At 37.5% G+C, this 25,156-nt stretch overlaps 5 protein-coding genes across 5 annotated transcripts in view; 2 read left to right on the top strand and 3 right to left on the bottom strand.

Moving 5' to 3' along the window:
- The window catches only part of eif3hb (eukaryotic translation initiation factor 3, subunit H, b), a 70,883-nt gene extending 68,577 nt beyond the window's left edge, over window positions 1-2,306 (bottom strand). The window contains exon 1 of the mRNA XM_058377979.1: window positions 2,151-2,306. Within this exon, the coding sequence (XP_058233962.1) occupies window positions 2,151-2,225 (75 nt within the window). The 5' untranslated portion in view covers window positions 2,226-2,306. The remainder of the gene's footprint in view (window positions 1-2,150) is intronic.
- A 185-nt stretch (window positions 2,307-2,491) lies between these two features.
- utp23 (UTP23 small subunit processome component) lies at window positions 2,492-4,167 on the top strand. Its single transcript, XM_058377980.1, has 3 exons — window positions 2,492-2,853; window positions 2,942-3,113; window positions 3,693-4,167. The coding sequence occupies exons 1-3, from the start codon at window positions 2,666-2,668 to the stop codon at window positions 4,086-4,088; spliced, it is 756 nt and encodes a 251-aa protein (XP_058233963.1). The 5' UTR covers window positions 2,492-2,665; the 3' UTR covers window positions 4,089-4,167.
- A 2,619-nt stretch (window positions 4,168-6,786) lies between these two features.
- LOC131345448 (protein FAM167A-like) lies at window positions 6,787-11,722 on the top strand. Its single transcript, XM_058378350.1, has 2 exons — window positions 6,787-7,151; window positions 10,626-11,722. The coding sequence occupies exons 1-2, from the start codon at window positions 6,978-6,980 to the stop codon at window positions 10,911-10,913; spliced, it is 462 nt and encodes a 153-aa protein (XP_058234333.1). The 5' UTR covers window positions 6,787-6,977; the 3' UTR covers window positions 10,914-11,722.
- A 360-nt stretch (window positions 11,723-12,082) lies between these two features.
- si:ch211-153f2.3 (uncharacterized) lies at window positions 12,083-15,472 on the bottom strand. Its single transcript, XM_058378079.1, has 2 exons — window positions 14,796-15,472; window positions 12,083-13,462 (listed from the first exon to the last, which is right to left on the bottom strand). Exons 1-2 carry the CDS (start codon window positions 15,123-15,125, stop codon window positions 13,337-13,339), a joined length of 456 nt encoding a protein of 151 aa, XP_058234062.1. The 5' UTR covers window positions 15,126-15,472; the 3' UTR covers window positions 12,083-13,336.
- A 1,680-nt stretch (window positions 15,473-17,152) lies between these two features.
- The window catches only part of krit1 (KRIT1 ankyrin repeat containing), an 8,412-nt gene continuing 408 nt past the window's right edge, over window positions 17,153-25,156 (bottom strand). Inside the window, exons 2-17 of the mRNA XM_058377126.1 lie at window positions 23,006-23,167; window positions 22,285-22,441; window positions 21,937-22,029; window positions 21,620-21,749; window positions 20,900-21,143; window positions 20,618-20,733; window positions 20,355-20,498; window positions 20,053-20,209; window positions 19,750-19,857; window positions 19,475-19,631; window positions 19,111-19,262; window positions 18,819-18,985; window positions 18,633-18,720; window positions 18,325-18,531; window positions 18,040-18,156; window positions 17,153-17,434 (exon numbers count right to left, since the gene is read on the bottom strand). Of these exons, the coding sequence (XP_058233109.1) occupies window positions 17,345-17,434; window positions 18,040-18,156; window positions 18,325-18,531; window positions 18,633-18,720; window positions 18,819-18,985; window positions 19,111-19,262; window positions 19,475-19,631; window positions 19,750-19,857; window positions 20,053-20,209; window positions 20,355-20,498; window positions 20,618-20,733; window positions 20,900-21,143; window positions 21,620-21,749; window positions 21,937-22,029; window positions 22,285-22,441; window positions 23,006-23,104 (2,226 nt within the window). The 5' untranslated portion in view covers window positions 23,105-23,167 and the 3' untranslated portion in view covers window positions 17,153-17,344. The remainder of the gene's footprint in view (window positions 17,435-18,039; window positions 18,157-18,324; window positions 18,532-18,632; window positions 18,721-18,818; window positions 18,986-19,110; window positions 19,263-19,474; window positions 19,632-19,749; window positions 19,858-20,052; window positions 20,210-20,354; window positions 20,499-20,617; window positions 20,734-20,899; window positions 21,144-21,619; window positions 21,750-21,936; window positions 22,030-22,284; window positions 22,442-23,005; window positions 23,168-25,156) is intronic.

Below are 25,156 nucleotides of genomic sequence, written 5' to 3'. Positions count from 1 at the left end.
CAAGTGATTTTTACTTCAGTTGGTGGAGACCCATGCAGATGATGCATTATCTGATGTAAACGTCTAATTCTTCATACAACAATTAGTTCCGGTTCACAGGTTTGATTGGATGAGCTGCGTTCCACAAGCACTGATATTTGGTACAACAGCATTGGGACATTTCACTGTTTGTACCACTTCATTCTGTTCAAAACATAAAATTACAATTCTAGCAAACGTTCATTACAGTGGAACTGTTATTTCACTTACTCTTACTATGAGCTGTCAGTCAGCCTGCTTGTCGCTCGAAATATGTAACACCACAACCAGCTGTGGCTTCTTTAGGTACTATTTCCACTGACGGAGCAAAAATAAAGCTGTGTCCCAAATGGCATTCTACACACTATGCACCATCTAGTGTATGAATTTTGGAAGGGTAGTATACTCTTAAATGGAATGCTATTGATTTTGTACTGACCAGAAGTATGAGCCGTTTCCCGGTTGATGACAAATGACGTCCAACAACACAGAGTTTTTAAATGTTTAAAAATAAATCAGACGCCATGGGCTAATGTAAAAGACATTTGTAAGTTGGCTTGAACACAACAGTGTCGTCAGCCATCTTGAAATTTTTTTCACATCAGCACCTGGTAGCCCCGCCCCTCTTCCTCTACATAAACCAAGTGTTGAGTGCAAGAAGTGTCCAACATTCCACACTAAAGAAACTGTAGTCTGAAATGTCAACAACTCAGTAAACATTTCTTGTTTATAGAACTGAAATAAAAGAAATTTAGAAATATGGTGTACTGAATATCAGCACAGCTGCAATAATCTACTGCCAAATCACAGCCATGATGATATTTGTTATAACACCACTCTTACTTATGCAAGACTACTCAATAAGCATTTGGCATTCTTTTTTTTAATTATATGTATGCTATTAATATTATTATTATTATTATTACTATTATTGTTGTTAAACAAGAACTCTCTCTGCTTTAATGACAGTGTGAGCTGATATGGACTACACGAGTGTGTGCAAAACCTTATTATTAATTACAGATCAAATCCATCAGTATGTCACCTAAACACATGATTCAACAGAAAATATTAGACGTTATAACATGCAGTTAACAGCGTTGATAGAGACCTAGAAACAGTGCAAAATCTTGAATATTTAAAATTATATAATAAATATTAAATCTTTGTTGTAAAAGATTTAAATAGTCTAAAAGCTTGTGTTTATTTCTCAGATTTTTCAGGTGGTCTCAGACATTTAGATCCCCCTGTGCACATTGATGTGGAGAACATGCCACAACGCGACTATGTGAAGTTTGCTGGATTCATATAAGGGTTTAGTAATGGAGCTTTAACGATTGTCCTAATTGTCCCGTGTTTAAATGTGTTGCTCATTGGTGCGAGTTGCTAGGAGAAACACGGACAGGACCTTCTACAATGCAGCCCATCAAACCACTTATAGATTACATAATGCAATATCACAATACTGCAGAATATCAGCAGTAAAAACAGTCTTGATATCAGAAGAAAGCACAGCATTCACTTCCGATACAAATATGGAGCTTTTCATAACTTTACCAGGTCAGTTTTCAGATCCTTTTTGAGTCTTAGGACCATGCCAAGGACATTCCACAGACCACCCAGGTGTCCTGAGCTCAGTGCTTAGGGTTTTCTCAGGCTAACACATACAGAGGTACAGAGCATCAGCAGCTTTGCTTTTACTAAAACGGTTTGCAAGTTTTAGTTTAGGATTAACACTGTATCCAAACCAAATGACCATCTTTTGTGTCCAAACTAGACATTGTTGGCTGAATAATGCAGGATTTCCTATAAATTATGGAGTGCACTTTAACAGGCGGCACAATCCGTTATGTGTTGGGTTTGTGGTCAATGATGCAGAGGATTAAGTCAGTAAAAATGTGTTAATAAACATTCTCTACCAGTCTCTGGATCTAATAAATCTCCTAGTAAATTATTTGGCAACTAAGTGCCTTATTAAGTGTAAGCTACAACTTTCTCCCTGACTCAGGAGTCAGCTAGTTTCATGTCAGTTACCACGCATGATGATGCCGTTATGTCCATGTTTTCGTGTTAATCACGCTAACACTCGCTCTGGGAGCAACGAGGAAAATGTTTGGACGATCCGATCTTACCAGGCCTTCGATCTGAACTTGTTTAACAGCGGACTCCAGACTGGACCCAGGTGAAGCGTCTCTGCGAGGTGCCATCTTTACAAACACGCGAAACAGAAGACCGGAAGATGGTGATTTCCGGTTAAGGTGCGGCGGTGTGTTACAATCGGAGAGAAACAGCACTACGCTGATCGGTTCCTGCGGGCTGTGTATTACATTATTGATATTTTTTTCTTTGGAATTTGTAATGTATAAAAACTGAATTTAACTGTGGTTTTTTTAATCTAAACTTAGTATGTAGGCATGATTTATTTTACTCGTTACTGTGATAGACGTGTCGTGTTAACGTATCGTGTTTCCACACGGTCCGGTTTGTCTGTAACTCCAGCGTGTACCATGCTGGTTGTATTTTGAATGTTTTTACTCATTTTTTTTTCGCATTCTCTGATTAATGTATAGGTCCACGCCTTTAGATCTTGCTAAATGTGTTAAAATACCATTCATTAGATGAGTTAGAGTAAGTTAGAGTTGTCAAGATGAAGATAAAACGGCAGAAGCATGCGAAGAAGACGATCAGTTTCTATAAGTACAACTTTTGTTTCCGGGAACCGTTTCAAATACTGATCGACGGTACTTTCTGTCAAGCTGCTTTAAAGAATAAGATCCAGATCAAAGAACAGCTGCCTAAATATTTCATGGGAGAGATTCAACTTTGTACCACCAAGTAAGTGAACATGAGTTGTTTCTGAAGTCAGTGCTTCGTCTCCTGTCTCAGTCCCTCACATCAGCTTTTGATTCTCTCTTTTACATAGATGCGCACTGAAGGAACTGGAGACACTTTCAAAAGACTTGTATGGAGCTAAATTAATCCTGCAGAGGTTTCAGATACGGAAATGTAAACACAAGGAGCCTGTCCCTGCCTCTCAGTGCCTGCTGTCCATGCTGGGACAGACTAATGCACATCACTACTTCGTTGCCACGCAGGTAATTGCAGACTATACTGATCTGATGTCTGGATTTACAAGCCTTGCTTCCCAACAGATGCAATGTAATTTGCCATTGTATTCAAAACTTCTATGACCCCCAAAATAAAAACTTGTAGAAAGTCTAAAACCTCTAGAAAGAAGTACAAGGTATTCACTAGGTTATTAAATAGGTTGTAATTCACATAACACATTTTTTTTCCACAGATGCCTTTAATTCTTATTATTTAAATACTGATATATTTTTCAAGCTAGTTTATTAAAATCTTTTTTTTATATATTAATTTAATGTTATTCATATTGTTTATGACCGTTGCATATCCCAGGAACTCTGCAAAAACCTTTGCACTATTTTGAACAGTTGATCATTTCAACAAAATATATTTCATGTTAGAACTTTTAATTAAATTTCCTGGTTAGACAATTGTGCTTTTTTTTTGGGTTAACAGATTTGGAATGAAAATATATTTATATTAATAGCATGCAATTTCCTCTAAAAAAAAAAGAGAGAGAGAGAGAGACACTAAAATGGATGATTTATGGAATGCTAAATGGCTGACTTCCTCCTGACCATTTGCAGGACAGAGAGTTGACCACATCTCTGACAGAGATCCCTGGCGTGCCCCTGATCTACATTGTCCAAAACACCATGGTGTTAGACAAACCATCAGCGTGTTCCTTGAAGCATGTTGAGGCAGTGCAGCTGGGAGAGCTCGTGAGTCCTCATCAACAGCAGAGTCTTCAGAGCCTGAAAGCGGAGCAGGGCCTCAGTAAGGACGGTGAGGAGCGGCGGGGCAAAAAACGCAAGAGAAAGTCAAGCAACCCGAACCCTCTCAGCTGTTTGAAAAAGAAGAAGAAGCCAATGCCACAGCAGCCCAAAACAGATGGAGAGAAGAAGAGGAGCAGGCACAGGAAGAAGAGCAGTGCTGGGCCATCTGTTAGTGTGAACCCAGACCCTTCCAGTGCTCAGTCATGACCCACCTTCTGTATATCAGCTGACATTAAAACCTCTAAATGTATAAGAATCAGATTTTCTAATAAAATTTTAATCAAGATTTCAAAGAGTTTTCATTATTACCAACTGATTTGTTTAGTTCATGTATGTATTTAAAAGTTCAGTAGATGATAATTATACTATTACTCAATTTCGATTTCAGCTGGCAATCGATTTCCTATTACAGAACCTCTGAATATATGTGCACTTGCCAAAAGATGGTATAAAGTTGATAGAATGATTGGAGAAAAATGCATGATCTTATACTGATGTACATGTGTGATCTGTCAGTTTAAAAAAACCTTAAAATAAGTGCATTTTGATGTAGCACTTTGTAACCCAACCTTTGACAACACAACAGTCACATGACTCTCAAGTTACTGGCTTTGCATGTGGGCCACCTTCGTTTGCCGATTCTACTTGGAGCTATGATGTCAACACAAAATTCCCACATGGCCACTTGGTAGTTTTTAAAACTCAGTATTGTCAGTTTCATGCATTTCCTTTAGGGCTGTCATAACAGATTTCAGTCTTTAATGCTATTAGATTAGGGGCAAAATGTCCAAATCAAAGCTGTAACATTAAAATTTGTCAGAAATTGATGTCATTCCTACACATATTTCTAATTTGTTCCCATTAATGTTATAAAGTACTTTCATTAGTTCATATACAGGATCTTCATTCCTCTAAATTGTGTCTTTGTTTCTGATCAAAATATTGAGTGATCACTTATTACTAGTTAGATGAGTGTATAAGGCTCACTTTAAGACGTGTAATTTCTTGATAGAAGAAGAGTAAATCACAGAATCAGGCCAACATTCACTTTGCTGTCATTTGGATAGTGCTGTTAATAATGTTAGTGTTCTTCAGAAAAGCTAAAGAAGTGATTGAGAACTCATTCTGGAGTAAGACAAATAAACCATTAGTACTAAAATCAAATTAAATTATATAATTGCTATAATTGGCTAAATCAATCCTCCATCCAGCTTGAATAAGAAACCAACCATCGGCCTTGTCATTATATCTAACTTTAGTTACTGTAATAAAAAATCAGGTAATGTAATACCATAATTAAAATGTTTTTTAAAAAAAAGTCATTTCGTCCACACTCCATTCACCAAAACAATATGATTATTAATACATTTGTCTATGTGGCTAGTTCTATGTTGTTTGGGTTTGTTTTATATAGCTCTCCACACACTAGGATAACATTTGAAAAAGTGCCTCATCTACGGGTGTAATATTGTACCTGCAACTCTGCCGCAATTCAGCCTGAGACAAGGAGATCAGTACACTTGCGTCAGGTGAAGAATGAAAAGGCCTGACTTTTACAAGCAGAAGCCAATCGTGTTGAGAACAGGATCATATCTCAAGCAGTGTCCACTAGAGGCCTCTAATGGTCAGAAAATATAGTCCTGTAGTATCGTGTTTTAGACAGAACTGTGTGTACAATCTGTAATTTTTAAAAAAAACAGTTGATCAGCTGATCAGAAGAAGTCATGTCAAATAAAAGAAATCATTCATTCATTAAATAATACATGTGGGCAGAAATATCTTCCTGTATGTTGATTGTTTATAATGCTGTCAGGTTTTTTTTGTACTTTCCAAATTGTTCTTTTAGGTCATTGTTGTAATGATGTCTGTAAGATAATAGGGATAGTGTTTCTTTAAATAAAGAATGAATATGGATTTGTGATGTGAATATCCGTCACATGGCTGACTCAACCCCACTGAACAGCTTTGGGGTAAACTGGAACACCGTCTGCACCCCAGACCTCCTCACTCTTACAACATCAGTGCCTGATCGAGGTAATGCTCTTGTAGCTGAATGAACACAAATCCCCACAGCCATTCTCCAACATCTAGTCGAGAATAAGAATGGAACAACAAATGGAGACTAAATCAGGAATGAGATGTTCAAAAAGCACAAATGAGTGTTACGGTCAGGTGTCCACAATCCTTTGACCATCCAGTCTAGGTTGCATTGTGCATTCTAATGAAGTGCTATTAAACCTGAAGCTAGACTGAGGTATTGGTCTCAGTGTTCCACAGTTCAGAAGCAGAGCCTCCTAAATCACTGCTCCTTCAGGCCGGCTGCTGCTCTGTGGCGTCAGATATGCTGCAAGCTCTTTGTTGGATTGATCTAAGGGTTTGAGTAATTCAGCTTTAATTATTGCCCTAATTGTGTCACGGCTATTTTTGTCCTGTGTTTAAATGTGTTGCTCATTTGTGTGAGTTGCTAGGAGAAACACGGACAGGACCTTCTACAATGCAGCCCATCAAACCACTTATAGATTACATAATGCAGTATCACAATACTGCAGAATATCAGCAGTTTCCACTAATATTAATATCAGAAGAAAGCACAGCATTCACTTCTGATACAAATATGGAGCTTTTCATAACTTTATCAGGTCAGTTTTCAGATCCTTTTTGTGTCTTAGGACTATGCCAAGGACATTCCACAGACCACCCAAGTGTCCCGAGCACTGCTCAGATAACCATGACAACACCATACCCACATCCAGCAACCATATGTGTGTGTAAGACATGCTACAAAAGTAAACAAAAACGTCACTGGGTCTCACAATCGATAGAGGTGACGTCCCTCTTTCTGCGTCACGCTCACACACAGCTCACTCCTTGCTGTTAGCTCCTAATAAGTTGGACACAAGAAAAGGGAAGGGGAAGGGGCTCATCCATAATATTAGCCCAGTCTAAACCCACCACTAACAAGAGTTCTGTTCTGTTAGCTAGAGTAAATGGTAGAGCTCTTATAGTAGCTAAAAACAGAAGACAAAGCTGAGAAAGTGCTTTAGGTAATAGAGCAATATCCAGTGACAGCGATCATCAAGAAGTAATTCTGCGAGAATGGAAGTAGTCCTGACCAGACTGAGAGATTTCTCATGTAAGGAAGCTAGTTTTGAGGACTACAAAGCAGCAGAGATCTTCAGAGAGCAGCAGCTGACAGAGGAGAAATGCAGGGATGATCGTGCTGGCCGTCCGGACATAGAGAGTGCTTTGGCCTGGCTGAGACGAGAGCTGGTAAGATCGGATTAATAGCATCCAGGTGAAATTTGTGGATGAGAAACATGAGGAGCAAATGAGAAAATGAGGGATGATTAACCCTGTAGGTGTGGGTAAATATTTTTTTGTTTTACTGCCAATATTGAGCACAAGCATTATTAAACGTTCACTAGTTGTAGCTGTTGAAAGTTAATTGTCAAATTATTATTTGATGTTTATGTAAATTTAGAAACAGCTATTTGGATTTAGTTTAAACTCATTTTCAGTCTAATATACTTTTCACTGAAATCAACAACTGAAGACTATTAACTTGTATTGTTTCCTGCTCATGCACATGGTATACCATTACAACCTGCAACTTGAACTGAACTACAACCTCCAGGGGTGGTCCTACCATTCCATACAAGAGTTTATTCTAATTTCAGGCTTGGGTCAAGGTAGTTAAAAGACCAACAACAGCAGAGGTCATCTTGCTTGTTTGGGATGTTATTGCCAAACAGTAAAATTTACTGTGGGTCTTGACATTGACATGCAGAGGTCACAAGTACAATGTTTCACCAGCAGCATTCCCATGGGATAAAGACAGAGCAACCCCATTGTCAATGACAGATATATCACTTGGCATTTACTGCCTCACCCACAGCAAATCCATTCTTGTACACCTTCATGACCAGAATTTCAGAAAAGTCCAAGAGGGGTTAAAACTCTGCAGAGAAACATTTACTGATGAGTGTAATCAGGTGGCTGTGAAATCATCAAACTGTACTAAAATTCAACTTCCACAAGTTTACCTGGGTTCCTCTAGTTTAAAATCTGCTTGTACCTTTAGCTATGTCACTGTTCAATTCCACATCATTGCAAGCTTCAAGACGGTAATGAAGTGCTAACACTTTATTTACCTAGAATTACTCAACTGAAAAAAAAGTGTTTATCATGGTCATTTCATTTCCTATAAAAGTCTGATGTCATTTTTAAGTGAATTGTACACACAAAGTGAGCATTACCTAAAAGCTGAAGATTACAGTAGTTTATTGGTTTATTGCAAAAGCATGGATGCTGTGTATGTGTTATATAAGCCTATTTTGGTTTATTTACCATACCTGCAAATAAAAAATAAAGCAAAATTGATCTTAACTATTTTACCACAGACAGAGGTCTATGAAGCGCAGTCAAGATGGTTGCAATTTTGAATATTTTATTACTGTGGTTGAAAATGACAACTCAGCTGTATCAGAGTTATTTAATGTATTACTGAGTTAGTATTTAGTAAGAGTAATAAGTCTATTTTGCTGGACACTTCATTTTATTATTATTATTATTATTATTATTATTATTATTATTATTATTATTAAATAATAAATAATTATAAATTATTATTATTTATTATTCATTTTATTTTTTAAGTATAATTTAAGTTTTGATTATACCCATACCATGGGTATAATCAAAACTTAAATTATACTTAAAAAATAAAATATCCTTATACTCAAAACTTAAATAATAATAATAATCTCAAAGGAATAAAAAAAGTACCAATTAATAGGCAAAAAAAATATTATATAGTATTTTTTGTGGGGTCCAAAGGTCTGAGAGCATGAGTGAAAATGCTTCTGTTTGGCATTGATTTATAATTTAATACAACCATTTTTATTACAAATGATATTAAGACAACTCGAGTGAAAGGATCTTGGTATTTGATATGCCCCTTTTTGCTTTAATGATAATATGCACTATCACACAGGTTTGTGTAAAAGCCGATGATGCCTTTTATATCAAATCCTTTGGGTTTTTATCTAAACCTGTGCTTCAACAGGAGGGACAAAGCACTTAATATATTATATATTGTAAGGTTTACGCTTATCCACTAACTATCTGTACTGAGAAGGAATGTAGTATTTCTTTTTAGTTAAAGGAATCTATAGAAGGAAAATAATTTTTAGAACCCTGCACTTCTTGTTTATCTCCAAAACTCTGATAACAAGGGTGTTTACTAAGGCAAAACCAGGTTCGTGTTTTCTGTTATGTCCCCGGAGAAGCTCATGTGCATTCCCTGTCTCCAAGACAATCACTTCCAATAAAGTCTCATAGCCAGGCTTACAGCAGTCCGCGTAACAGAAGAAGTAAAAGCTGAGCGCAGCGCGAGAGTTGTTTTCTTTTTCCCTCTGGTAGGAGATTAGTCATGGTTCTACTGCAGGGTCTGCGGCAAAGAAATCTGAAAACACATGTAAGAAAATGACTCTGACACACGCACTTGAGTGTAAAGTCGAGACAAGTTTTTAGAAGAAAGTTATTTCTTCTTTTTTTTTTCATTATTTTCTATTTACTTTCACTTTCATCACTTTTGACAGGAAAACTTTCTGTCCCTCTATTCCTCTTGGGAATGTGCCGGAATTTGGTATATTATTTTCTTACAATGAAAGAAATTAGAAAGCCTCAGTTCCTCATAAAGGATGAAGGAAGCATTTGCATTTGAAAGAAATGGACAGTCAGAAATAGTTTAAACGCACGCTCGGCTGTCCACACACACACACACACAACGCTACCTTAGCCATGGTCCGTCATTTATATTTAAGATCAATATGTGAGAATATGTGAGTCATGTTTGACTTTAATATTATAACTGCTCACTGAGTTGTCTTCAGGAGATCTTTTCTTTTCTTTTCTGTTCTTTTTAGATTGCTTTGATGTCTTTTTAACAACCTGACAGACTATTCAACATGGTATAATGCTTTTGATCATCTACAAGTGAAAGCTACAACTGCACAGAGACAGACCGAGCTACACACACTTTGAATAAGTCACTTTTCTTTTCACGCTTGTTTTTGAGTGACAGTTTGGGAATACAACACATGCGGTTCAGATCCCTGACAGTGACACTGAGACAAACTGTTTTTGTTGTTTTTTGTCAGGATCACTTACATCATGTGTGTAGTCAGGGCTCAGACGTCCCGTTGTATTGAATGCTAAATATTTTCATATCTAAATGCAATTCTGCCTCAAGTCTGCTCTCTGGATGAGGATTTAAAAATACTGGTAATATTCTGTAACGTTGCTTTGCTGGATTTGATAAATAAGTGCAACATGCTGCAGTGTTGTGTTAGTGTAGTGGGTGGAGAGGTCACTCAGACAAACTGAGAGCTTGTTATTAGAAGGTTCCTGCTGTGACAACTGAGGTTGTCTATATATAAAGTCACAGCAGTTATCTTTCTTGTTTTTCTCTAATATTCTTTCGTTTAAATGGTTTTCACAGATTCTAACAAACAGATAGATAGATAGATAGATAGATAGATAGATAGATAGATAGATAGATAGATAGATAGATAGATAGATAGATAGATAGATAGATAGATAGATAGATAGATAGATAGATAGATAGATAGATAGATAGATAGATAGATAGAAATGTTATTGATCCAGAGGGAAATTGAAAGTGTTACAGCAGTAAGATTTCTCACAATTGTTCTGTAATTATTCATGTAAATAAAATTACAGATGGAGATGCGCTCTCAGGACCAGGCTCTGATCCGACAGCTCATGGACCTCCACGCAGGGATTCAGGAGCTGAAGCAGGAGTGTGCTGTGGACGATGATGAAGAGGAGGAGCCGGATGAATATGAAGAACAGTCCTGGGACTCAGACAGTGAAGCAGATGGGAGCAGTGCTTCCTCCTATTCAGGAGAAATGTCCTTTTGCTCATCCATCTACTCTAACTTCTATACTAGTCCCCTCACACACTCCGTGTCTAAGAGGAGCTTCGGCCGTCGTAGTTCAGTACCTTAAACTCCTGGCTCCTGATCATTTCTTGAAGTTTTACTAACTGTATTCAAGAGAACATAAAAGTAGATTATTATACTGCTAGAATGGTTCTGGAAAAACAAGTTTGAGTCGCTTTCAGAGCAAATCGCAGGTTCAGTGTAGGAGTGGAGAGCTGTTTACTGTGAACTCTATGATCACAGGTTTCAGTCTGACAAGGTCTAGTGAGATAGGCTGCTATTTTCCTTTTATTTCACTGACAAACTTTGATAAGTGGCGCGCATAAAAATATATACAGTGGGGTCCAAAGGTCTGAGAGCATGAGAGAAAATGCTTCTGTTTGGCATGGATTTATAATTTAATACAACCATTTTTATTACAAATGCTACTAAGACAACTCGAGTGAAAGGATCTTGGTATTTGATATGCCCCTTTTTGCTTTAATGATAATATGCACTATCACACAGGTTTGTGTAAAAGCCATTGATGCCTTTTATATCAAATCCTTTGGGGTTTTATCTAAACCTGTGCTTCAACAGGAGGGACAAAGCACTTAACATGTGGTCAATATCACAAAGTTGTGGAAAACATTATTAGTGACCTAGTAATTATTCTTCAAATTTTCAAGTTTTATATATAAACAAAAAAACTCTCAGGCTTTTGAAACCCCCATATGTGTGTGTGTGTGTGTGTGTGTGTAGATACACATTTAAACACATGCATATATCTGACTCACTACTGTTAGTAGCTGCAGATGTTTGACTTTTTCAGTAGTAAATGAAAATTGAGTGTTTGACATCATGATGTGGAACTTCATGTCACATAAAGCTGATACCAGGGTGGCCTTCACTAGTCAGACTTTGTTCTTTCATTTCATGATAAAGTATGATTTATTATGTGCTAAAATATTACACTTTATTGCATATTTGAATTCACTTGAGCACACCTGACATTCTGCGTGCATCTCTGCTGCATGTAGACTAGGTGATGAAAAAGTAAAAGGAAACATTTCACCATTTTTAGCAAAACAGATTTTATAATGGCCGACAAAATTTGTTCTTTCAGATAATGGGAAATTTGATAATAATAGAATGGTAATAGAATATCAATCAGTAAATTACACACCAATCTTTCTTTGTAAGATTATATGATCAAATAGATTATTATTATTATTATTATTATTATTATTATTATTATTATTATTATCTATTTATTTTATAGTAATAAATAGAGTTTACACACTTTTTACTGCAGCATCTAGACAAGGCTGAAAAGAGATATATTTATAGTATAAATGTACAGCTATAGAGTTATATATTGTGATTTTTGTGGGGGTGTGAATATACACTACCAGTCAAAAGTTTGGACACACCTTTTAATTCAATGTTTTTTGTTTAGGGATTTATTTTCTACATTCTAGAACAATACTGGAGATTTCAAAACTATGAAATAACACACATGGACTTAAGTAATCCATATGTAACGACAACAAAAAACAGTCAGTTGTTATTTTAAGACACGAAGGTCAGGTGTTCTGGAATAGTTCTTGCAAGAACAGTATTGTCAAGTGCATTTGCAAAACCCATCAAGCACCATGATGAAACTGGACCACATGAAGACCATCCCAGGAAAGCAAGACCACAACTGACCTCTGCTGCAGAGGAGAAGTTCATTTAGAGTTACCAGCCTCAGAAATCACCAATTAACAGCACCTCAGATTAGAGGCGTTATGAAGGCTTTACAGAGCATCAGTAGCAGACATATCTCAATATCAACTGTTCAAACGAGATTATTGTGTATTTCGGCCGCCTTCAGCATTGTTTTACAATGTAGAAAGAAATAAACATCAGGAAAGACCATGGAATTAGAAGGTGTGTCCAAACTTTTGACTGGTAGTGTATATTCTGGTGAGGTCATGCCATGATGAAAATCAGATGCCATGATAAAATCTCATTTATTTATTGGTTTGGCAATTTGTTTTACTCAGCGATAAAAATGTCAGATATATTCTCTAGATATAACACTAGATGTATTGTTCTGCATCCTTTTCACCACAAGTACCAACATGCATAATAATGCACACACATATTACCACAGGGACCATAAGAGCAGTTTTAGGGTGCAAGTCAGTCATGTAATCTGAAACAACAGCTGATTCACTGATTCCTATCGGCTTTGTCTTACACACTAAACACACCAGTCCTGTCTTTTAAACCTTAAAAAGCATGCAATAGCATTTAAAATAAAATCTTGAAGGTATCTAATCTTCCAATTTAGCATTTGTTTAAAAATAAAGCAAGCATCACATGCAGCAAGACTATAACACTATAGCATACAAATTCTTATTCAACATAAATGCACATTTTTGGCATTAAAAACTCGCATGCTTCATGCCAAGACATCAGAAGTAACAGATAAGAAGACATCTTTATCCATTTGTCATGGTGAACTCAGTGCTGCTCTGTGTGACTGGAGTCGAATAAAAGAGGACCACTTTCCCTCCTCAGTCTCTGGATCTCAGTGTTAAGCCCGAGCAGGGTCTGAGCCAGCTGTCGGTCCTGTGAGCGCATCTCCAGCTGAATGTTAAAGAGAGAAACACAGATACACAGTTCAGCATTCATTTGGTTCACAGAAGCCAGACAGGCATTTTAAAGCCCATTAAAGTGATGTATCATCATATCATTTTTATACACAAGTTTTTCAGATGTTGATTTGCTCATTTCAGTAGGTAAATGAATTCTGAAGCAATTTTATGGTTGCGCTTTTCCATTAGGTTTCACTTAATTAACATTATTTATGACACAGCTTAACTTTAAAGTACCAGAAACTTCAGCATTAGTAAAGGAAGTAAAACTACCAAAATAACTTACATATTAATTGATGCTGTTCCCTTAATATGTCTGTTGTGACCAATTATAAAAAATTCTTAATGGAGGCTAAAGGGTGCATTTTAGTTGATTATTAATGATACCTGTAATTAAATTTATTTTAAGTTATGCACATTTCTTTTTAATAAATGACTGATAAAACATCAGCTAATGGAGGTGCATTTAGTTAACAATATTTTAAAAAATAATAAATAATATAATATCATACTACTTTTTAACAATATTAATATTACAAAACTTGCCTTTTACTTTATTCGCTTCTGTTATGTTTAGTATTAGTTAAGGAAATGAACTAATATTTAAAGTGTAATATTTAATATTAATATTTAATATTTTAAGCACAATTTGTTTATATTAGCTTAAGCAACAATGATTAAGCTAGAGTCCAATTCTTACCAATAAAAGTAGCAGAAAGTATTTTGCAAAAACATATAAAAATACAATTCATATTTTGTTATAAATATATTTTGTTGGTTTATTTTGTTTCAATTATGTGCAGTATGCATCTGACATATAAATATAAATAATAAAATATGAAGCAATAGATAGTGCTGTTAATTTATTTAACTGAGTGTTATATCAAACGTGCTGTGTCTTCCCAAACTGCAGATCTGTAGATCCAAAAGACAGTTTGGTGATTTCTATGCTTAAAGACACCTGCTTCACGTCACCAGGGAATTCCCAGGTGTACTGCACGTCTTAGATCAGTGAAAAATGACCAAACTGTGCTGGACTCCAGACCAGCAAGACTGTAGATGGGAACAGAAGATTTACCAATATATTCTAAATTCTGGACACAAATGTCCTGTATTTATGTGAAATAGATTTATTGCTGCTCTTCCCAAATTTTGACATCCAACCCTTATAGGATGCAGTTATAGTAAAGAATTCCGAAACTCCAAGCATTAAAAGTGAATTATAAAAAAAAAAAAAAGCTTGACAAGAAGACTAAATTGTGGAAGAAGAAAAAAGTATCTCAACCTCAAAAATATGTAGTTGTAATGCAGTGAAATCAACTCACCAGTTCGGAGCGTAACCAGGTAATTGCTCCGTCTATCTTGGCTCTGCGTAGCTCTTCATTAGCCTGGAAACTCCTGCTGGTGCTCATCGGATCATCATCATTTTCAGAGGACATTCGTGGCTCGGCTGTTGTTCTGAAGGCATGGCGGAGCTTGTTTTTAATGTTCTCCAGCACCATAATGGACACTGAGTCTTCATACTGAGTCTCTGGGTTCATTGTGACATCGAGGGGAGTGAATGAAAGTGTGTGAGACGACTCCCTGGTTCCACTAATACCCTTCCACAGGGGACTGACTACGTTCACACACACACATCTCTGGTCCAGTGTCATACATTAATGTTTTTTTTTCCTCTCGTCCCTGGCGATCTTTCTGGATTAATCACTAAAACACTGAGAAACTGTCACTGATGAGCAGCAAGTGTGTAAGTCCTTCTCGAGTCTGCTACCACATTTGGGCCTGCCTTGTTTTGTCACTGTTACTATAGAGAAACACTCCCCCCAACCCGGCAAGAAGAATGGAGGGACATTGTAGACAAAGACTATTGTTTCATCCAAAAGAAGTGAAAAGGTGCAGGGGGCCTTGCTCACTCAGTCTTTCACTCACCCCCACTACGCACCCATTCAGCCTTTGTGTGAGAAATGGGCTCCGAGAAAGATCTCAGTCGAGTCTTTCTTTGTGACCGAGTACAGTGTCTCGACAGCTAGTTTTCTTCTGACCTTTTACGCAGGTTTTATAGGCCTGGAAAAAAAACCAACTCATCACTACCATACGTCAAACGAGGCAGCGGTTAAGAAGCTGGAGTCTGTGCTTTTCAGTGGGACACCACAAAAGCTTGCTGTGGAGAAACAGAATTAGCACTTTTGTGTATAAAGCGAGTGCATTTCCCAAGGGGCAATCAATCCACAACTCCCTGGCAGGCTTGACACAATCCTTTTGCTCGCTCTGTAGAAACAGAAACAGAAGTCTAGTGTACTCTCCTGCCTCATGCAAGCTACGGCCAACCCTATGTACAAAGGGGCACGCCGAACAGCACCAGAATCGACCAAAGTTATCTACTCTCTATACGTTTCTTCAGCAAAGAGGACATGAGTTAAAGTCAAGACACTTTATTTTCAATTTGCATTTAGCTTCTTTAACTTTTCAATGGGCATTTCTGTTGTGGATTTGTCACACAGTGTAGCGCTTCAGTGCTTTTGAAATATCAAGGTTATTATGCATGCCTATTGGATGATGAACTCGGTGGGGGCGGGGGGCTGTAGTTAGGGATGCGGTGTGGAATACTGTGTGACATTTGCGCAGAGATGCTCATTAGAGCGTGTGCAAATGTGAGATTAAGTCTTAAGGTCAGTGAGTGAAGCAAAACATGACACTCTAACAGAAGACGAATGAGCAACCATTAAACTCGCAGTGATTGTCAACTGAAAGGCATTCAGCTGCTGAAGGTTGCCTTTATTCTAATCATCCAATGTCATATAAATGCTGCTTTACACCGTCCTCACAATAACACTGATTTAGGACGGATTTTTGAAAAGTAGCATCTACAGTTAAGGCCAAAATTTCATATTAACCTAGGCTACAAGTATTCTTACAATTCCACAGATTTCATATTAGTATACATTTCTTTTTGAGTATCAATTGGGCATCTACTTTGTTCACATCAGATAAAATGTGTGGAGTTTGTGTGGAAAATTGAGTAGCCTGTGTAGGTGTATGGAAACTTTTGTATACACCCATATTATTCTCACAAGCACAGTATGAAACAGAAAAATAAGAATGTCTTGAAAGAACGGTGGCATTATATATCTATTTAAATTTGCAGTTAAACTTTAACATTCAATCCTCCCAAGCAAAATCCTAAAAGTCTACTAACCTTCACCACTGATTAGGAACACTACAGCTTCCTCATTTCTTTTTATAATCTGCCCAGTTTGTCAAAAGCACAAACATCATTGTTAAATATTAAAGTGAGCATCACACTCAGCACTGTCCAGCAGTTAAACTGATGTTCATTTTACTTTCCGTTTCGGCAAATTGGATCCTGTAAGCTTGCTTGTGCTGCCACTTACTGGCATCTGAAGGTAAAAACAAGAGATTGACACAGAAACTACATGAGATCATTCTCTACTGTCATTCTCTTTCAGATATTAATGTAAAAATTGAATTGGAGTGTGAAATTAATAATAACTGATATGTTTCACCACTGCCAACACTGACACATTACAATTTGAGAATATAAAGCAATTTACTTCTTATTATATTTTAAAAACAAGGAAATCACTCTGTAACATATTGTATGTATATTTTATTAAAATGCAACCATTACATATAAACATTTATACACAGCAATGAAAAAAGTTATAAAATTAAAAACTGTATTCTCAACAAAAGCATATATAGTTTAGAAGGTGCTACCTGGAACAAAATCCTAAAGAATTACTCTAAAAAAAAAAAAACTTATTTGACAGTAAAAGTATAAATATAAATGCAAACTGTAAAATTTAAGGCAATCTGATGGCATGAGTTCTGAAACTGGATTGCATGATGAGAGTTAGCCGTATGCGTATTTGTCTGATGCTGCTCTGTCATTAGGAGTTATCTGTCCACTCAGCTTCATCAGCAGCTTTACAATCAGGCCTGCCTGTAGAGGAAACATGGGTACTCAATGTCAAACACAGACAGTCATAACCACCAACAATAGCTATAATTACTAGCTATAATTATAATAAGGTGTTAATACAATGAACAAAATATCCAGGGGGTAAAATTGAATCTGATGCAAATTCTCCTCCAAGCATTGCCCTAACTCATAGAATGCTGTACAGCACGAAACAACGTAGTAAACACATTCCACACCCTGGACATCTGGCTTGAATCCATCCAGATCCAACCAGGTAGAAAGGGCTGGATCGGGTCTGAATCCACCCAGTGGACTTTTTGTTCTGTATCAAGGGGTACTTAAATCGTGAATCTATTTCCTAGACTACCAGAGATCTTAAAATTCACCCACTTCAACATTCATTTACAACCTACAGTACATTTAAATATATATATATATATATATATATATATATATATATATATATATATATATATATATATATATATATATATATATATATATATATATATACACTGTAAAAACATTAATAAAATATAAATAAATATATGTAAATGTAAATACCAAATATAGTCAAATATAATATCAAATAGTAACTTTTCATAGCCATTTCGTGTCTATCATACTTGTTTTGTGTGCACTATGAAGTTCTTTTTGTTCTCCAGACTGTGGATTTGGACATACTGGTCAGCCTGTCCAAGCTGCCACATGAAGGTGCCATACTCCATGCTGAGGTGGAGCACCTGGAGCAAACAGAGCAACATTAATGCAGCTCATTGTGAGGAGAGACACAACGTTGCTCAAGCAATCTCTCCCTGTGACAATATTTATTACGATCGCCAATGTTATTGCCTGTTATTTCATTGATCTGTGCAGAAAGTCACAGCTATAACTATATCGTCATGCCTCACCTTGGTTTCCATGTTCATGAGGTGCAGACCTTTGGTGTTGACCCCTACATAGACCCGGATGACCTTGTGAGTGCTGGAGCTGGCTTTGGTGTAGACCTGGCCGGTAAAAAAGGCAGCTCCATAGGTGGGAATGTCCCAGCAGTTCTGCAGGAAGAGGCGCTGAAGGTGATGCATTTCTTTACTCACTCCCTCACTTGTGCTCAGACTCTAAGAAACCAGTAAACAGAGCAGTTAGATTAGGCACAACATAAAATCTCTTCTTTTATTCAACCTTGCTATTTATAAAACAGTCAGAAATGCAAGCCTGCCTTATACTCGTGAAGTATCCTGTTGGTCCAGTGATGTGCTTTACTTTTTACTTTGGATATCGGAACTATGGATTTCAGGTTTTCCTCACTGTTGGAAACAGAGTGAGAAGAACATGTATAAGAGGAACACAATATTATAGGAAAAGGCTGACACAAGCATAAATTTAATGTGAAGCTGGTGCTTACTTCAGAAAGCCTTGCTTGTGTTTTTTGCTGTCATAGTTGCCGTAAATGATCTGCAGAAGGAGGCTAGCTAGAGTTATGAGCTTGCTGTCTGGTGATGAGAAGAAACCTTTGAGGAGGAAATAGCGAGCTTCATCAAACAGGATAAGGATGGAGAGTGGATCTTCAACCTAGAGGAAATATCCAATGAAACCAAGATTAATTGTCTTTTCATGTCACGAATTTAGGCTATTGCTGCCCATGTTAAACAGTACAACAGAAAAAGTGGTGCAGTAAAGGCAAAATTGTACACCACCTTCTTCTCAACATCCAGAGGCAGACGAACATCTCTGCGTAGGAAGAGTTGGGGGCTTTCCCTTTGTGGGTCCAGTGCAGTCAGGTCTGTGACAATCTCGGGCCAGATACGCAAATGCTGTAAGGGCTTGTGAAAAGGCTTCAGCTGCAAACCTTAAAAACAGCAAGAGCCAGAATACAAATCACATTTCGTTTGTTCCATTTACCCCAGTCATTCTGTGATGACCTATTAACGTGAAACAATGCTTGTTTATAGTGAAGAAATTCCAGCTTAAACAGCAAAACTATCATTTTCCATGAATGAAAAACATGGAGCAAAGTTTCTTGTTCTTTTTATGACTGTACAGTGTTGCGATGAGACTCACTGAGGTTCTCAGAGCAGATCCATATGGTGAAGTACTGCTGTGTTTCCTGTGAGAGCCTCATACCCTCCATGATCTGCTGCACCGTAGTGTTGTTGCCATGCTTCAACTCCACGGAGCGGTACGAACCATCCATGCGGTAAATCCGGACCTTTTCATACTGACACAATTTTTTGTCTTTTGTCAAGCATTTATCAAACCACCAACAAACCGTTTTACACAACTCAAGCTTTTCTTTAAGTATATAAGAACTATACACAGAGGGCAATCACACTTACTGGCTGGTTATTGGCTTTTTTAAGGAGTTTTACCGTCTCCTCCCAGTTGTTCTGTTTATTCTCCTCACAGATTTGAAGAGGGGAACGTTTCTGTTGGTCTTCAATGTGCTTTAAAAGAGAATAAGAAAACAGATAATAAGGGAACTGTGAAAGAAAAAGAATGGCTTATAAAAAAAAAAGCGTTTAACATAAACATAAGGTGTGCCTACTTCTATAAAACGTTATTTGCATTCATAAACACACAGATTTTAACTCACTTGAATGTAATAGCACAAGAAATCTTTATTAGTCAGCTTGACTCACCCTATCTATATCAGGATGCTGAAGCAGAAGCTCCACAATCTCTGAGTGTCCTCCTCCAGCTGCAAAGTGCAAGGGGGAGCTAAGCTGTCCATTAAGCAGGTTGGGGTTGCAATTTCCTTTTTCCAACAAAAGTTTCGTGGCCTCCACCTTTCCATGCCTGAAAGATTAACCAGCCATATCAAATCAGCATCTAAGTGTACATTTTAACAGTACATTTTAATCCTTGTTCACATATGTCTCATTGTTTCTCACTGTTAGTCTCTGTGATTAAACAAACAGAAACAGGAGCAGACAGCACATACCAGCATGCATAATGAATGGGGGCCCAGTGGTCACTGTCCAGCTGTTTGACAGAATAGCCACTGTCCAGAAGTTTGGACAGAAGCTCTGTGTCTCCCTCGCAAGCACTGCGATGTAGGGGGAAGTCATCGACCCACTGGCGATCTCTAAATCATGGAATGCAACATCTCATGAGGTTATGGGCTTTACAATGGATTGGAATATGAAACAAATATCTAACACGTGTACTTAATGTAGAACACTGCAGACTCATTTATTGACTCACTTGTCCTCAGTAACACTGGTCATGCTATGTTGCCATTTCTCTCTCTTTGGAATCTGGATTTTGGAGTAGTCTGGAGCCCCCAAGCCAAAGTACGGATTAATGATGACCTTATCCACCTACATATACCATCAGAAAAAAATTTAACTCTTTATACATGGAGAACCATTTTAAAAAAGAAACAGATTTGTCCTCATTCCCTATGTTTTATTATCTGCTGATATACTGTGCTAGTATTTCTAATTTTGCTACTTTTCTTAATTTAAATGTTTAGTGTTATCTTACTCTGTTGGTGTACTGCAGGTCTGAGCCATAGAGTGGATTCTCGATACACATGTCTGCCTTCTCCAGAGACATCATTTTGCTCTTGATCTCCAGTGCAGTGTAGCCCATGTGAAGTGACGTATCGTTCTGCTTGCTCTCGGTAGAGTAGGCTGGATTGCTCACGTTGGTTTTGACCCTCTCTATAGGCGCAGGTCTGAAGAGTGCCGGGATAGCATGCGGCACACTGTGCTGCTCCGCTAGCCACCTGAGGGCAGCACACACACGCTTTTCAGTAATATGGAATATTTTGCCCTGCCAGCATATATTTAATTGCGCAATCAAATAAATATATCAGTCCATCACTTAAAGTCAGCACAAGATTGCTACCTAGTGGAACACTCCAGACCTATAGATCAAAACAGAGCTTTTATAACCCAGATTAAAGGTGCAGTATGTAATTTCTTTGCTCTATAGTAATCATATTGATTTTAATGTTACTTAAATATCACAATATTACAATGGGTCTCACTATTTCATTTGTTTCAGTCTTCTGTCTACATTTTTCCATTCCAGAAACAGGCTCAGCTCTGTTCCTTTTCTTTAAATGGCTACCCAAAGTAGAGTCAGTTTTGGTTGTGATTTGCCAAACAAGCTAATTTTTTTGGCAGGTTTTTACCAAAAAAAATGAGTGATCTGAACCTATACTTGTTCTACAACACAGAGGAGTGTACAGAAACCTACTTGTCAAGGCTGAGCAGCATCTTTGAGGTGATTGAGTTGAAGTGGGTGCTGGTTTCACTACACACACGCATGATGTCTTGAAGGCAGTAAAAGCTGGGACTCCCAGGGTGATAAACAGGCTTGCTGTTGTCTGGAGTGGATAACAGACCACTTTATTAATTATAACTCAGGTATATACTACTCACGTTTTCAAAAATCCAGACAATTACACTGTCCTTGTAAATCCCTCAGCACATAATAAAATAAATGTAATTGTTTCAAACCATTTTGTAATCTATCTCACACCAATAATACAGACACTCACAAATGGACCTTACCTTTAACATTAATTGGCACAATAAACAGAGAGGCCTCTTTTCCTTCATTCTCACCATCTAGAGGGAACTTCTTCATGTGCACAACACGTTTCCCTGTGAGAATTACCACAAAAAGTCTCATCATTCCTTAGGACTGAAGGAAAGTAGGTGACTGTTTTACTGTTTCTAAGCAAACCTTTCATTCTAATCACTCTGCTTCTGCTTCTATGCAATATATATAGATTTATATTAATGCACTCAGTCATCAGCCATAATGTTATTTATGATAGCACGCCTGCTCTCATGCTCTGCTGCTTAATGATTACCACATGTGTATGAAAAGCTCCCAAATGATAAGAAGATACTAACCTATTATGCCTTGGTTATTTGATATGGGCTTAGTTGCTTCGTCCACATATTCCAGAATTGACTTGGTTTTGTCACTGTTTGTGTGGATTTTGGTCCCGAGGAGAACCTTCTTCCGTTTCTTCTCTTTTCCCTCAAGTGGAACTTCAATCAGCAGAATCTACAGAAATGGCCCAGCATGTAAATAAGTAGCAGAAGTGTTTACATGAACATTTATGCACAACATGTAAAGATGTGTATTACTCTATAAACAAGAGGTAACAAATGATAGTACAAATAAACTCATTAGCCTTTTAAGTACATTCATTTGCATTTAGATAATAAATTTACATAAAACAGTCCAAGCTTATACACTTAGTGACCATTTGGAACACCTAGCTTATATAATACATGGCCAAAGCTATATGGACAGCTGGCCACCCATATGTGTTTTTTCCCCAAGCTGCAGTCACAAAGTTTCCCAGACCTCTTCACCCAACATCAGTGCCCACCCCACCCCAAACTCACACACATACACGCACCCCACTCCCTGTGTTAAGGCTAATAAATATCTGGTCCTACGGTGTTCCATTTCCACTGAAAAATGAGACAGCTGTTGACAATTTGTTTAGCTAAAGTCAGTAAAACAAGCAAAATACACATACTGGTAAGTACAGGTGCAAAAGACGAAGAATTGTAGATACAAGGTGAGTATAAGCATGTAAGTAAGTATCATTGTTCCTACCTCATATGCTTTGGCGCGGTACTCCTTGGAGCTAAGGCTCACAGCACTCTTTGGCCGTATAACAGCTACAAACACATCTTCCAGCTCCTGATTACCCATCTTCTACGCATCTCATACCCACTGCTTCAGTTTCTGATAGTGGCAAATGTCTTACTACCATACCTGCAGTGGATGAAATAAAAGTAGGGTGGGTAGTAATAATAATAATAATAATAATAATAATAATAATAATAATTTACATTGACTGTACTGCTCATAACCTTCTTAAACTATTCTAATCTTAAAAATGTTTAGATTAGACTTTAGATTTTTATATTGCTGTTGCTGTTTTTCTAATGTGTTGTGTTGTAAACTTTAACTGTGCCGTAAACTGTAAGTTATTCAATATTGTTTCTGTCAAGTAAAGGAAAAATCATTGAATAAATTTCAAATTAGTCTTTAAAATTAACATGTGATCCCAAGCAGGCTCCAAAATCTACTGTGTAATACAATTCTGAGTTGATTTTTAAAGTTAAAGCGTCCTTCATCTGCATTTTGTTTTGTTTTTTTCACTTCCTACATTACCCACAATGCACAATGCACTAGCAAATAACAATATCCCCCTGTGGCGGCAGCATGGCATACAACCTCTATCCTCTCATGGGAATAATGACAATAGAGCACCAGAATAACTAAGCACAAAATAAATATTTCAATATAAACATATGTAGAAACACATGTAAACATACACTATATTGCCCAAAGTTTTGGGACACCCCTCCAAATCATTGAAATCAGGGGTTTTTTCAGGGGGTTTTCATGGGTTGGGCTTGGCCCCTTAGTTCCAGTAAAAGGAACTCTTAATGCTTCAGCATACCAAGACATTTTGGACAATTTCATGCTCCCAACTTTGTGGGAACAGTTTGGGGATGACCCCTTCGAGTTTGGTGTGGAGAAACTTGACTGTCCTGCACAGAGTCCTGACCTCAACCCCATAGAACACCTTTGGGATGAATAAGAGCGGAGACTGTGAGCCAGACCTTCTCGTCCAATATCAGTGCCTGACCTCACAAATATGCTTCTAGAGGAATGGTCAAAAATTCCCATAAACACACTCCTAAACCTTGTGGAAAGCCTTCCCAGAAGAGTTGAAGCTGTTACAGCTGCAAAGGGTGGGCCAACTCCTTATTACATTCATGTACATGTAAAGGCAGATGTCCCTAAACTTTTGGCAATATAGTGTACGTAATTCAGGCCACCTAACTATGGCTTTAAATGCTGTAGCTTTACAATTTCCCTTTACTGGAACTAAGAGGTTCAAACTTGTTCCAGCATGGAAATGCTCCTGTGAACAAAGTGAATACATGGTGTTGATTTTACATGAACTGGAGTGTCCTGTACTGAGCCCTGACTCTGACTCAACCCCACTGAACATCTTTGGGATGAACTGGTACACCGACTGAACCCCAGACCTCCTCACTCTGATCTCACTAATGCTCTTGTAGCTGAATGAACACAAATCCTCACAGCCACATGCCAACATCTAGTGGAAAGCCTTCACGGATGAGTGGAGGGTATTATAAAAGCAAATGAGGAACCAGAGCAGGTATCAAGAAAATTTGGGGTCCTATAGTACGTATATTGTATATTGTACCTGTCCCTAGTAATCACTAAAAACATTAATTATCCATTGTTAGGTAGAAAACTTAACACAAGGGTTAATGAGGACGTCATATTGCACTGAGGGAGATGAGACACTGAATAACATCTGACATGACATCGTTGTAACTTCTGTAATGTCTTTTACTCTCAGGACAAAATGTTCATAATATAACCTGAGTAATGTACAGGCCATTATATACTCGAGCATGTGAAGAAGATGCACTCAAAAATAAATTTGTCCATACGAGCCAAGCCAATGAGAGCAAACTGTTTAACGTAAGTAAACACTTATAACGGATCATAAAGCATTTATAACGGATTGAGCTGAAACGTTAAAACAACTTAAAAACCCGCCAGTAGTATAACGATGTGTAACTGAACAATGTATTCACGCCATTATAAAGAAATAATCATGAAGCTGTTTAGATTGTTTGGCACACAAGAAACCAGTGGACAGCCCCGAATACCAACTAGCTAACAAGCCAGATAACTACCGAAACTTAAATACCA

This window comes from Hemibagrus wyckioides, linkage group LG24 (genome assembly GCF_019097595.1).
Source record: "Hemibagrus wyckioides isolate EC202008001 linkage group LG24, SWU_Hwy_1.0, whole genome shotgun sequence".
Classification (NCBI taxonomy): domain Eukaryota; kingdom Metazoa; phylum Chordata; class Actinopteri; order Siluriformes; family Bagridae; genus Hemibagrus; species Hemibagrus wyckioides.
The sequence above is the reverse complement of the archived record's forward strand: the minus strand, read 5'-3'. Positions and strand labels throughout refer to the sequence as shown.

What these genes read in the sequence shown, in the direction of transcription:
- utp23 (XM_058377980.1), top strand. Translation starts at nt 2,666, where the DNA reads ATGAAGATAAAACGGCAGAAGCATGCGAAGAAGACGATCAGTTTCTAT. An exon ending in ATTCAACTTTGTACCACCAA is followed by an intron (nt 2,854 to 2,941) that starts GTAAGTGAACAT and finishes TCTTTTACATAG; the next exon opens with ATGCGCACTGAAGGAACTGG. An exon ending in ACTACTTCGTTGCCACGCAG is followed by an intron (nt 3,114 to 3,692) that starts GTAATTGCAGAC and finishes GACCATTTGCAG; the next exon opens with GACAGAGAGTTGACCACATC.
- LOC131345448 (XM_058378350.1), top strand. Translation starts at nt 6,978, where the DNA reads ATGGAAGTAGTCCTGACCAGACTGAGAGATTTCTCATGTAAGGAAGCT. An exon ending in CCTGGCTGAGACGAGAGCTG is followed by an intron (nt 7,152 to 10,625) that starts GTAAGATCGGAT and finishes ATAAAATTACAG; the next exon opens with ATGGAGATGCGCTCTCAGGA.
- si:ch211-153f2.3 (XM_058378079.1), bottom strand. Translation starts at nt 15,125, where the DNA reads ATGACACTGGACCAGAGATGTGTGTGTGTGAACGTAGTCAGTCCCCTG. An exon ending in CCTGGTTACGCTCCGAACTG is followed by an intron (nt 13,463 to 14,795) that starts GTGAGTTGATTT and finishes TTTAACATTCAG; the next exon opens with CTGGAGATGCGCTCACAGGA.